A 12,744-nucleotide genomic window follows, 5' to 3' on the forward strand; every position below is an offset into this window, starting at 1 on the left:
GGCCGAAGGATGACAATTCACACCCTCAGCTCCTCAAATATGCTCACTGGGGAACCTCTGCAGCTTCCAGTGGACTGAACTCCAGGTTTCCAAAGGAGCACACCTGCCTGCGATGTCCTGGGAGCAGATAATCATTTTCTGTCCTTCACTTCTCCGCTGTGCCACTAATCTCCCTAGCATTGGCTCCCACGTGTGCTGCCCCATTCAAGTGTGACCCTGAGTCCTGGTCTGTTGCAGAGGAACCCCGACTGCAGGCAGCCAACCTCCCTGTGCACTTGAGCTGCTCTTCTCTCTCCATCCCCTTCTCCTCCATTTCTGGGTATCCTTCTCCCTATTTAGCACACTCTTCGGAGGCAGGCCCCGTTAGAACACCCCGTTAGCAAGCCCCTGCTCCATTGCTCTCTGAGAAGCCTCTTGGATTTCTTTACCGCTAGGAATTAGGGACAGAGGATGTCCACACCTCCATCCCTGTCCCAAGATGACGTTTGCAGAGGGAAAAGAAACCATCTTACCACTTCTTCCTTGAAGTCTGTTCCTCAGTTCCAGCCTATTTTAATTCCTACCTCTCTGGCTCCTTTTCACCAATCTCTTCTCTTCTTCCTTCGCCTGATCTTTAAATATTATTGCCCAAGGGCCCTGGCCTAGGGTTTTTGTTTGTCGTTTTTACATACTCCACTGGCTGATCCCATATTTGTTTTCCCGTAGCTTTGATGTAACAATGGTGCTGATAATCTTTGTAAATCCAAGGATCTATCTATTAATTTACAAAACACACTTAGGTAAATTCTGTGTGTGATCTGTTGGTGAAGATGCACGAGGGAGCCAAGCAGACAATATCTGCCCCAGCAGTTTACTATGCTTAAAGATTGTCATCGTGAGCGGAGTGTGGTGGCACATACCTGTTATCCCAGTGTTCAAGGTGTGCAGGCAGGGGGAGTTCAAGGCTAGCCTTGGCTACATAGCAAGTTTAAGCCAGCCGTTTCAGATACTAAACAAGTCATGTGGTGGTGTATGCCTTTAATTCCAGCCCTCTGGAGGCAGCCTGATCTACATAATAAGTTCTAGGCCAGCTAGGGCTACACAGTGAGACCTTGTCCAAAAAAGAAAAAAGATGAAGAAGGAAAATGAGAAGGAAGAGGAGGAGGTTGCTATGGCTGCATCCTTTCTTTTCATCCATTGATCTAGCCACTAATCCTTTCCTTGGCTCCTCCACTGACTCATTTTTCTGTCTACCCATTCTTCCTTCCATTCGCTCATCCACCTACCCATTTGCTCATTCATCTAATCACTGACATTTATGAAAGCACCCACCCACTTGTCCATCATCCATTCGTCCATCCATTCATCCATCCACCAACCCATTGCCTCAGTCTTCATTCCAATGGTCCCAAGTCAATGACACATCAGGAAGAGGGGAGAAATTATGGTGGTTATTATCTCCGAACATCTGGGTAGAATGGGGACAAGTCTTTAAAGTACTTCCCATTTTATTCTGCTTTTTCCAGCCTAGCCAGAGTCTCTGAGTAGATACCTTGGGGGTTGGGGTGGTGGTGGTGGTGATACTACATTAGATTAAAAGTCTTGTAAGTAAATGTCTTGCCTTAGATCTCCCCAAAAGCAAACTGAGACAAAGATGCAAATGCATTTAATTTGCTTAGAGATCCCAGGCAGTGCTGGAAGGAAACAGGGAAGACAGAGGGAGTCAAATAAAACATGTCTGATGAGCTATCAGATCCCTCTGGGGTCTCTTTATAAGACAGGTTATTTCATCAAGTCATTTCATCAGAGGACCAGAGACAGGAATCACTAACTGGCTCAGTGTTGGGAGATAACTCCTCAACTCCAAATTGTGTCTCCCAAGGTATCCTAGAAAGCCCCCAGGGAGATAAGACAGGAGTTCAGGGGAGGCACTGGCAGTGGCTTGGTGACAGCGGAGTTCTAAGGATGCACAGCAAGGCCTGGATCCTCTTCATGGCTTAGTGGTTCCCCTTGGACCTGTTTGGCTCCCTTCATCACTCTAAGGTCTTTGAACAAGGAACATATCAATCTCTGGGATAGAGTGCATCATATAACAAAATACCCCATACTAGAGCATCAAGAGTTTGGCAAAATAAATCACCGAAGACTCACTTTTGACAAACGATACTGAAGCAAAGCACTGGGGTAGGGAGGGAGAACAGAATTAACTCCAGGAGGTGAGGGTGGGGGAGAAGCAGTGGGAACTCGGAGACAAGCACCAAAACAATGAAGAAGAAAGCCCCTTTGAGGGTCAGCAGCTCATGCTCTGACCACTGGGGAGGCGAGGCAGGGTCACTTCCAGACTCTGTGGCTGGCAGACATGATCTTTGTGGTTTCTCAAGGGCACAAGACAGGTACACCGACATATCTCTGCAGCAGATAGGGACAGCTTATCAGAGTTAACTGTTGGGAAGCCTGGGTATATGGGGTGGGGCTGATGCTGAGTCCTCGCTTCCCTAGGCTGCTCTCCTAGGATGCAGACAGCAGGGGGGAGTGCACTGTGGTTAGCAACTTCTTTGTGATCTCTGTTCATGCACTTTGGAAAGAAGCGAGGAAATATGGAGACGGGTCCCATCTGCCTCCATTTCCCCCAGGAACTTAATTTGATAGTTAGTGACCCACTCACTAGGGTGTAGAGCTCCATTTGTGACTCTAGGGGGCTCTATGCCAATGCCACCATCAGGATTTGCTCTTGGGGACCTGGGGCCCCTTCAAATCGAGCCCAAAGATTGGAGCCAAAACCCACTGGAGAAATGCAAGCAAATCCTAGAGCTAGCAGTTCCTGTCCCTACTGCTCATCTCATTTGTCCTTCTACGGATAAGGACATAGCTGGCACAGTGGGTCAGGACTACTGCCCCTTTATAGCCTTTTCTGAGCTGCAATGTGGGCTCTGGGTCTGAGCATACTCCTGGTCCACCGAGAAGCAGACACAAGGCAGGAGGATGGACACTCGGCGCCCTCCTCCCGGGGTTTGGGAGACATCAGTGATCGTGGGGGACTGGAAATAGAATTCTTTGACTTGTGCTGGGGCCTGAGCATAGCACCATAGGGACAAAGGGAAATAAAACGAGGAGACAGGGAGGGGAACAAGCATCTCAAAGCGCTGCTTGGTAGCCTACTCCTTCCTGCTCCGGTTCTGTGGCTGCAGAACCACACTGATTTGAGGCCACCACTGTCACAGGTGCACCATAGACCCAGCCCACTATGACGTGGACACGCACACACATTTACTAAGGTGTTTGTGAGACACAGATACACTCTCCCTGCTCCTCTCTTCTCCCTCCTCCCCCACTGCAGAGAGACTGGCACCCGGCTTAGTCATTAGATTCACTCTAAAAGCCTGTGCCTAGACAATGGCTCCTCCCACAATGAGGGGGCACCCAACAGCAGCCCAGCCCTCCAGCTCCATCCTGAAAGAGTACCCTAACCTTTCCCAGCAGACCCAGGCAAATGCCCTTCAAGACAGCACGAAAAACAAAACACCACCCAGACCAGTCCCTACCCCATTCCTTGGCTAGGATAAATCAGGCAATCACGTTGGCAAGCTGTGCAGAGGAGTGGGGAATGGCCAATCCCTTTGGCGTGGCTATGAGGCTGGGGTGCTGGTGTGTGGGTGTGGGTGGGGGGGTGCTCCAAGGGTTTGTTGTAAATGGCCAATCCCTTTGGCTGGCTGCGTGAACCCCAGAGGGGGCTTGAGGTAGGGTGTTTTGGGGTATTAGGTGCCTGAAAGACAATGGGTTTGGCGCCTGGTCCCAAGGGCCTGGAAAACCCACAATCCACCCCTTTATCATTCTTCTTGAAGTTTGCAGACCCTCAAGGGATTTGTGCTTTCGGTCCTTTGTTACCTGGCTTTCCCCTCTCCCTGAAATACGCCCCCTACTGTAAACTAGTTTACTCTATTACCCAACTTAGCCCTAACCCTAAGAATCAAACATTTGTTCAGTAAATTTGCACCCTGCCTGCTTTAGTGTTGGAAGCTGAAAGAGTCCACCATATTCTCTATGAATTCCTCCGAATTCTAGCCGGAGGGGGTCCATTGGTTCTTTCATCCTGACGTCGAACCAACTCAATTCTCCCAGGACCTTTTAACCACAATTGTTCCTTCCTCCCTCCCTGTTTTACTTGCCCAGAGCTGGGTGTCCCCACCACCTCCCTCCCACGTACCACCGCGCTGGGCAGCCGGGAACGGGAGGCCAGAAACGCCTTTGTTTCTTCTTTATTTGCGGATATAATTATTATGCACCGCACTCTAAATTAGAGATAGATTTTTTTTTCTGATATACATTTCATCTTATTCACCACGAGCACACCACACGCACAGTATACAGTTCCACAACCGGACACATTGCACAAGATGAGTTTGGGTTCCTGAAAACCGGCAGGCAAACAGGCTCCTGCCGCGGCTTCTCCAGAAGGAAGTCGCCCGCCAGAAATGGATTTCCCGACCAGCCCTTCTGGCCGCAAGGTTGAAATGTCTAGGGCATGGGGAGCGCTCTTGCTGGAAATGGCTGGACGCTGTAAATTCCAAGCACTGGATGGCTGTGAAATGTCCCCCACCCCACCCCCAAGGTCAAGTTTCCGAGCCTGCGAGCTGCGGGCGCCCCTTTCCCTTCCCTTCCCACCCCTACCGGTGACTGGAGCCAAAGTTGGGGCGAGGGAGGCTCCAGGAAGGACAGAAAACATTCTCCATAAATACGCTCTCCCTCCCCGCAAACCAGGGCCGTGTGGAATAGAAAGGACGACAGAAACGCAGACGCAGTGGACCTTGGATGTCTATCCCCTCCCTCCCCCACCCTGTCCCCCGTTGAATAATCAGCAACTGGGAACCAGAGATGTTTAAAGCTCGGCCTCCCTAGTGCGGTGGTGGCGCACGGGGCTGGGGGGGGGGGGAGGAATAGGGGGTGGTAATGGGGATAGGCGGGGTGGGAGCTGGAGGCAGGGGCCCCGCCCGCTAGTCCTCTGCGTTGGTTCGGTAGGCCTCGATGAGGCCCTCGAGTGAGTGCACGAAGCCGGACACGCTGCAGATGCCGCCGATGACGAAGATGGCCACATCGAAGAAGACCTGGTGCCACAGCAGCTTGCGCCAGAGCAGGCGCAGGTGGAAGAGGCTGGGCAGCAGGAAGCACAGGCCGGCGCCCGTGAGACTGCCGGTGAGGCCCATGAGCAGCGCGAAGTGCGGCACGTAGATGGCCATGAGCAGCGTGAAGACCACCAGCGCACAGCGCAGCGTCAGCCCCCACGACTTGAGGCGACCATCGCCTCCGTAGCAGGCGGGGAAGAAGGCACGGCTGCCTTCCTGGAAGAGAGACTTCTCCAGCACTTCGACGGCCGCGAAGAAGGGCAACGGGTAGGACAGCAGCGCCTTGGCCACCAGGAAGAGATTAACCACGGCGCGGATGGAACCGGGCAGGTTGTCGGTGATGACCTCCTTGGTTTCGTCGGCCCAGGTGAGGTAGGCGACGAGCGCGAAGAGACCCTTGAGCACGCAGGCGGCGATGTGCGTCCAGTTCATCATGCAGTGGAATTCGCTGGGCTGCTGCATGTTACCTTCGAGGGAGGGCAGGAAGATCTGCGACGTGTAGCTGAACACGATGATGCCGATGGAGATGGGAAATTTCTTGACGTCGATGTAGAACTTCACCTTCTCCCAGGCCCAGTCACGCGCGCGCGAGAGGCAGTAAGCGATGACCAGGATGTTGATGACGAAGTGGGCCAGCGTGCACAGCAGACTGAACTTGGAGACGGCCTTGAGGTTCTTCAGGAAGGCGCAGGGCAGCAGCACGGCCGTAGCGATGATGGACCAGGACTTCTGCGACACGGGCAGCCCCGGGAAGCTATTGTACATGAGGTTGCCGCTCACCACCACGTACAAGATGCACGTCATCACCAGCTCGATGATCTGGGCCACATTAACCACGCGGCCGCCCAGCGTGGGGAAACGGGGTGCACAGCACGCGTTGGCTATGGCCACATAAGAGTCCCGCACGCGCACCACCTCGCCGTCTTCGTTCTCCTCATACAAGCATGCGATGAGGATCTTGCCGGTGTAGCAACACACCACTGCAGCAAAGATGATGAGGAATAACCCCAGGTAGCCGCCGTGGAGGATGGCGTAGGGTAGGCCCAGCACAAACATGCCCTGTGGTGCAAAGAGGCAACCAGATCCAGGAGCTCAGCCCAGGCAGCCTTGGAAAGTGATTGTAGGGGGTATAGCCCAAAACTATCGCTAGAGGGAGCTAGGGGAGGGGGACTTGCGCCTAAGCGATCAGGTGGAAAGGATGGGGGACTGGGATGAATCCTCGTGAAAAGGGCACCAAAGCAGAATCTGAGTGTTAAGTCAGAGGGAAGGCTAGCGGGGATGGGGGGGGGGGATGGGGGGATGGCTGGAGGAGTCTGAGGGTAGAAGGAACTGCAGGAATCCTAGCAGATAGTTCCAGGGGATACAATCAGAAGAGGGGATGGAAAGCGGAGACTGGAAGGAACACGGTCCCAGAAGGGCACTCTGAAAAGCTCCGAAGAGCCGGGCACCGGATTTAAGGTGGCCTGGAATGGGATGTTCATTAATGAGGTGTCTTAAGCGTCAAACTAGAGGGGTGGAGGCCGGGTAGAAAGGAACCGACTGAAACCCAAAAGAGGCCAGAAAGGAAGAAATATGCGGACACTCTGGCTAGACTCAGGGCTTTGGGGAACTGAGAGGGGGTGGGAATATGGATTGGGAATCCTAGGACAAGGCTGGAGTTGGGGCCAGGACGAGCCATAAGAAGGGTATTTTAAGTGGGATCTGCAAAGGGCATCAGAGTAAGGACCCTTCCTACCCAGGAAGCCGGACCGCTGCTGCAGGAAACCAAAGCCGACAGGTCTCTAGAATCCGATCAGATGAAAGGGCCAAAGCGGTGCAATGTCGTTTGTAATTTACATGGAGAAAAAAAAAGCTAACGAAATACAAGATTCCTGCGCACCTCCAGCCTACCTTTCTCCGGGCTAGAGAACGGAGCCATAAAAGACACAGGGAGAAACACCTGCAATCGCGAAGGCCTCTGGGACTCCAACCCTATCCTGTATTCTTTCAATCTCCTGTCCCTGAGTGGGAAGTGCCACGGGTAGAGAGACACCTAAGCATCCCTCTGAATCTAAAGTCCAGAGAAACCCAGCTGCCGCCTTCCACCCCTAAGAAACCTGCGTTCTCTGTCTCAACGATTCAACACTCCAGAGAAGCTAGGGAGCCAAGACAAAGAGCCTAAGGGCTCCCAGAATCGAGGCCTCCTCCCTCCCAGAAGTTGGGGCCCATCAACCCCTGCCCGCTCCCGGGGTTGTTTTGAGACGTCCAAATCATTCAGGGGAGGAGTTCCGCGCTCCTGGTGGGAATGGGACTGGACTAGGGGTTGGGATTAGAGGTTACAGAGGACGAGCTGGACGGCCTAAGGCAGTTCTCAGCCTCTGGAGCTGCTTGGCCCGAAGGTGGAGGAGGCACTTGGGCTTCTGCGGTGCAGCCGGGATTTCGGGCGAAAGGAGTCAGTCTGCGCAGCTGCGTGACGCGGAGTCCTATGTGCTAGCCTGTTTGTCTCCAACAAAGCTGCACGAACCAAGTGGGTGCTGTGTCTGCCCGAGTGTGTGCTTGTGTGTGCATGCATTATAATCAAGTTAGGACATGGGCACTTGCTGTGTAAAAAGTATTGCTGCAATTGGGGAAAGCCTTGGGGTGTACCAAGTACGTCTCGGGTAACCTCGTCAATTGTAAATCGATGCATGTCATGTGCCTGTTTGTTCATGGGAAAGGGGAACGAGGAGACAGACGTGTCTGTCTCTGTACGTGTGCACAATTTTTGCGTGTGTCCGGAGGAGGAGACTCCCGGCTCAGCTCTCCCCCCACCCCCCCCCCCCCGCCGCCCCCTCACCCCCTATCTCCTCCTGGAAAATGCAGCTGTGACTCCATTCCGCAGCCCAAGGCAAACTGTCCCTTCCGATCCTGGTTTTCTTTCTCCCTCCCACCCCCACCTCCGCCCCAAGCCCTTCCCCATTTCTCCAGCTTTTGCAGGGTCTCTAAATTTGTGCCCCCCCCCGCCCCAAACCTCAGCCAAATTGTCCTGCCGCAGGGGCAGTAAGAGGAGGCTATTGGATCTGAACAGGACACCACCTGGGGGCGTAGATCCCCCACACAGCTAGGAAGGTCGGAGAAGAAGAGATAAATTCTCGAGTCCTGGGGGGAACCGGCATTGAAACCTAGACCTCTGCGGGGTTCGTGTGGGAGCAGAGCCCGGCAATCACCGCTCAGGTGGGGGGTGGTGACAGTAAGAGCTGGGAATCCCGCGCTCACCTGAATGGCGTTTGTCACGTTCCAGCCCGCCTCCCACGCCGTGATCTTAGGCTTGTCATGACCCCCGAACTCGCCACCAGCTCCCACGGCTTGGTCCTTGGAGCCAGACGGTGGCAAAGGAGCGCCGCCGCGCTGATAATGGATGTCTCCTTCGACGGGCGGCTCGGCGCCCTCCTCTCCGCAGGGCTCGCCTTCTGATTTCAGGATGTCCATCTGCAGGCCTTGGCGATGCTCAAAGTCGAGGTCGTCGCAGTGCGCGAAGCCCACCGCCTCCTCATCCGTAGCCGCCTGAAACCCCATCCTGGCAAACATGCCGCTCACCTTGGCCTGGGACTTGTTGGACACGGACGTGGCCACATTGGTCAGCTTGCTGCGGAGCAGGGTAGCCATAGTGGCGGTGGGGCAGGAGGAAAGGACAGAAGGGTCTGGGGACGCGGCGAGCGCGTGTTAAGGCAGCGAGGGCCGCTATCTCTGCTGGCTCTTGGCGCGGCACCCCGGGGCGCTCTGGCTCATGACCCTCGAGCCCTGCGTTCGAGGCTGTCTCCCGGAGTGATAGGCTGGCTCTCGGTGGGACCGGCCCGAGAGGTGACGAGAGCTCTGCAGAGCTGGCGCGGGTGCCTACCGGGCTGCGGAGGGCGGCGGCGACGGCGGCGTCAGAGCAGCTACGCGAGGCTGGCGCGGCGCCCCCACGCGGGCGCAGCCCAATGCGCTCGCACCCCTCGGAGTCAGGCGGTGCGTGGGCGGAGGGCGGAAAGGGGATACTGGCCAAGCCCGGGGACGTGAGGTGGGGGCTGGGAGGAGGGAAAGGGGCCACGGAAGGTTTCGGAAGTGTGATAGGGGCTGGAGAGAGGAACCCTTGGGAAGGCGGTGGGAAGGAGCACGGGGAGGTGTGGGTGGGGAGCCCCCCAAGTGCTGCATTTCTGGAGGAGGTGCTAAGCGGGCTCCCTGGCCCGTCCCACCTCGTCGCTGCAAGGAGGGAGGAGTTCAGTGTGGGTTGGTTATTGAGGTCCTCCATCCCCAGACCAACCCTCCAGAGTCCCCAGAACTTCTGGCTTGAAGTCCGGATAGCCATAGGACAGTTGCCGGTCTTTAGCGGAGCCGGGCGGGCTGTCTGTCTCCCTGCCATCTATTACGCGCTCTTAAATCTCGTCGCAAGTCCATCTTGGTGACAGAAGTGAACGTCTTGGATCACTTTTAAAGACGTTCAGCCCCGGACAGGACCGCCTAAGCCGTTTCTGCCGTCCAGGGATGCCACGATGGAAGCGGGTAGCTCGCCACCAACTGATCTCCAGATGCGCGCAGAGTGGAGGCGAAAGGCTGCCAGTTGGCTTTTTTTCCTTTCTCTCTTTCTCTTTTTATATGGAGGCTTGGAAGGAGCAGGACTCAAAGGATGCCTCTCAGTAGCAAAGGCAGGATGGAGGAAAGGCGGGCTTCACGGTCCTGCGATCCCGGGCGCAGATACACGGTGCGCTCGGCCAGGCTCAGATCACCGCCCCCTGGACTGTGAGAGCTTGGATGCTTCTGTTGAGTGTCGTGCGTATGTGTGCGAGCACGAAGACCAAAGAGATCCAGAGACAAAGACATCGCATCAGATACCGCTGTGGGTCGGCGCTGTGTGAACTCTGAGCGTGAGGTTCGGTAATCGTGTGTGTTCCGTGTGCGATTTTGTGCGCAGTGGAGACTCGGTGCGGAGCTGGTGTTCCTGAATGGAGTTGCTTGCGTGTGTGCTGGCGTGAGTCCCTTTGTAGTCTCCATGAGGTGCGGGTCGGCTGAGGCTGTTCCATGTGGGTCCCTGCCTATGTCCTGAGCTAGGTTCTTCCTCTAACTCCAGAGCAATAAACCACGGGATGGAACCTGCAGCAGACCCAGCATAGATAGCATTGTCACTGGGCTGAGGAAAGCTGAAAGAAATGATAATGACTCTCCCCCATGTCCCCTCTGAAGACTCGTTCTTCGTGGGAACCCCAGTCTCTCCCTCCTGTGCAGTATTTTTAGATTAGCCCAGGTCAGCGCACAAGTAGGGCGGCCTGAGGGCTTTGACCAGCTAGTAGGAGCTGCCAGGACTAGACGGGCTACCCTTAGCCCCTCCCTCTTCAATTCAAGCACCTCTTGGTCTCTGACAGAAGTCTCTTTCCCAAGTAGGGGGCCTCCATACGTCGGACAGAGTGTTCCTCACCCCTCCCTACGAGCCCCCTTTCCTCACACATGCCCACTGCAAAAAAAAAAAAAATCTACTTCCTGCCAAAACAAGATGAAACCCTTCCCCCTAACATGGCGAATTCTGGTCACCTCCAGCCATTTGATAGAAGCAAAGACAAGACAGAGATTCCTTCCCAGTAGGTACACGGATATCCTCCCTTCCAAAAAAGCTTTGAACAGAAGGGACCCTTCAACCCAGAGGTTTGCCCTACAGATTCCTCCAGACAAGGGTTTCCATCCCTTCCTAGTCTCTTCTTCCTGGAGGAATTCCTCTGGCCCACCTGACATATGTAGGCAGAGGGACCTAGTGTCTTTGCAGTGACCTGTGGTGCCCTTCAACACACACTTTAAGATAGTTACAGATGCCTTCCTTGACAAGCAAGTCCAAAGCACTTATCTTCTCTTTTGTTTTCTTTACAGTGTTTTTTTATTATTATTATTATTGTTATGATGATGATGATGATGATGATGATGATGATGATGATGCCAGAGTGGACTGTCGGGTTCATTGGTGAGAAACAAGGCCATTTATTTATTCACTCATTCTGTGCACCTTTTTACCATCTTACTGTGCCTGGCTATTCTGTTAGAGTTACCAGAGCAAGTGTGGTCCCCACCTGCACTCCTCACCCCAATTCCCAGCTCTGAGATCTAATTTTGAGAGAGCACTTGATTTATCTTGTCCCCCATCTTCAAATATCCTGACAGAGCCTCTTTTCATTCCTAATTTTACAGATAAGCAAACCCTCATCCCTGCAATGTATTGATTGAAGTGTCCTGCTCAAGGTCATCCAAGGGGAAGCCAGCCTAGAACCCAAGGAGCTAGACGATTCCCCCAGAGATCCTTCCCCTGTGTAAACCTCCATCCCCTCTCTCGGACTGTTGTTGAGTCTTTGATCCTTCACTGCCCAGAGAGGTGAAATCCGAAATCAGATCTTAGCTCCTCTGGTTAAAATGGGCTGTGAGCAGCAGCTGGGAAGGACCTCCTCTTCCTGCTGTTTGCAGTGAATGCTTCTTCCCAGGCTGGAAGTGGCTGTGGCAAGCTCTGGAGCAGCCTGTCATTCACGGGGTAATCCTGCTTCATCTTATCCCAGCACGAGGGGGTTGGTTGGCCTGCCCTCCTAGTTCCTCTTATTCTCATTTTCTCATCCCTTCCGTGTGAGATCAGCCTTGTATAATTATTCAGAGAATTCAGAAAACTCTTGTATATAAACTACTTAATGTGTATTTCGTACCTAATACGTGGCAGCCATTGCCACTGGTCTTGTTATTGTATCCAGCTGCTACTTGTTGTCTGGGGTGCGGGTGTGCATACAGAAGGCATGTGGCTGGGTCTGAGAATCTGAGCAAACTGGGCTAGGAATACTTTTTGTCTCAGCCCCACCTGCCCCTTCCAGTTCTGAGCTGGCCTGGGAACAAGGGAATGGTCAGAAAGAGGGTGGAGGGCATGGGACTGAGCCAGCTGATGGTGAGTTAAGCTGTGTTTTAGTGAAGCCATCCAACTCTAGATTATTCTGCATGGCTTTTCTTGGGCGCCTACTATGATAGGACTCTGCATGGGCTATGACACTTAGTAGAATCACAGCATATACACGTACGAGCTCACACATACATACACTCATAAACACATATACAATGGCAAACCTCATACATACACTCATAAACACGTATAAAATGGCAAACCAAGTGGCAGAAACGTGGAGAAGATGAGGACCAACCTACAGGTTCAAGTATGTTGGCAGACTCATACAGATGGACAGGGCAAACTGACAGAACTACATACAGATCAAGGACAGACCAGCACAAACACAATGCAAGATTTGCACCGAGACTGGCCCCATACAAAGAAACCAGACACTGAGGAGTCATTCTCACAGGCAGATAACAGGCTTAGACACATACAACACAAGGGTAGGTACAAACATGGAGAAACATACATAAGCAGGCTCCCAGACATGAGGACACATGATTCACAGAGAAAACACCACGCAGGAGCATCCTTAGGTGACCACTGATTGTAAAGAAGCGAGAACAAAGGAGAAGACAAAAAGAGATGGGAAGGGAAAGAGTGTCAGGCAGCAGGACACCGGCAAGGAGGCTGAGGTGCCACAGTTTTCCCCTCTGACCCCCAAATCCGGTGACTAAGAAATGGGGAGGGGGATTTGTGGCGAGGAAACTGGTTGTAGCTGTCCTGTCTGGGGATGGGTACCTT

General features: G+C 53.6%; 1 protein-coding gene across 1 annotated transcript; it reads right to left on the reverse strand.

Moving 5' to 3' along the window:
- Positions 1-4,225: 4,225 nt before the first annotated feature.
- On the reverse strand, positions 4,226-9,191 carry Slc32a1 (solute carrier family 32 member 1). The gene is made up of 2 exons (XM_041670046.1): positions 8,334-9,191; positions 4,226-6,158 (listed from the first exon to the last, which is right to left on the reverse strand). The coding sequence occupies exons 1-2, from the start codon at positions 8,721-8,723 to the stop codon at positions 4,971-4,973; spliced, it is 1,578 nt and encodes a 525-aa protein (XP_041525980.1). The 5' UTR covers positions 8,724-9,191; the 3' UTR covers positions 4,226-4,970.
- Between the last annotated feature and the right edge of the window lie 3,553 nt (positions 9,192-12,744).

The sequence above is a fragment of the Microtus oregoni genome, unplaced genomic scaffold (assembly GCF_018167655.1).
Source record: "Microtus oregoni isolate MIOR12 unplaced genomic scaffold, Mior012 000020F_ref0000438, whole genome shotgun sequence".
In the NCBI taxonomy this organism is placed as follows: Eukaryota; Metazoa; Chordata; class Mammalia; order Rodentia; family Cricetidae; genus Microtus; species Microtus oregoni.

Coding starts and splice junctions, on each gene's coding strand:
- Slc32a1 (XM_041670046.1), bottom strand. CDS start 8,723: ATGGCTACCCTGCTCCGCAGCAAGCTGACCAATGTGGCCACGTCCGTG. Junction 6,159..8,333: donor ACGTGACAAACGCCATTCAG/GTGAGCGCGGGA, acceptor TTTGCACCACAG/GGCATGTTTGTGCTGGGCCT.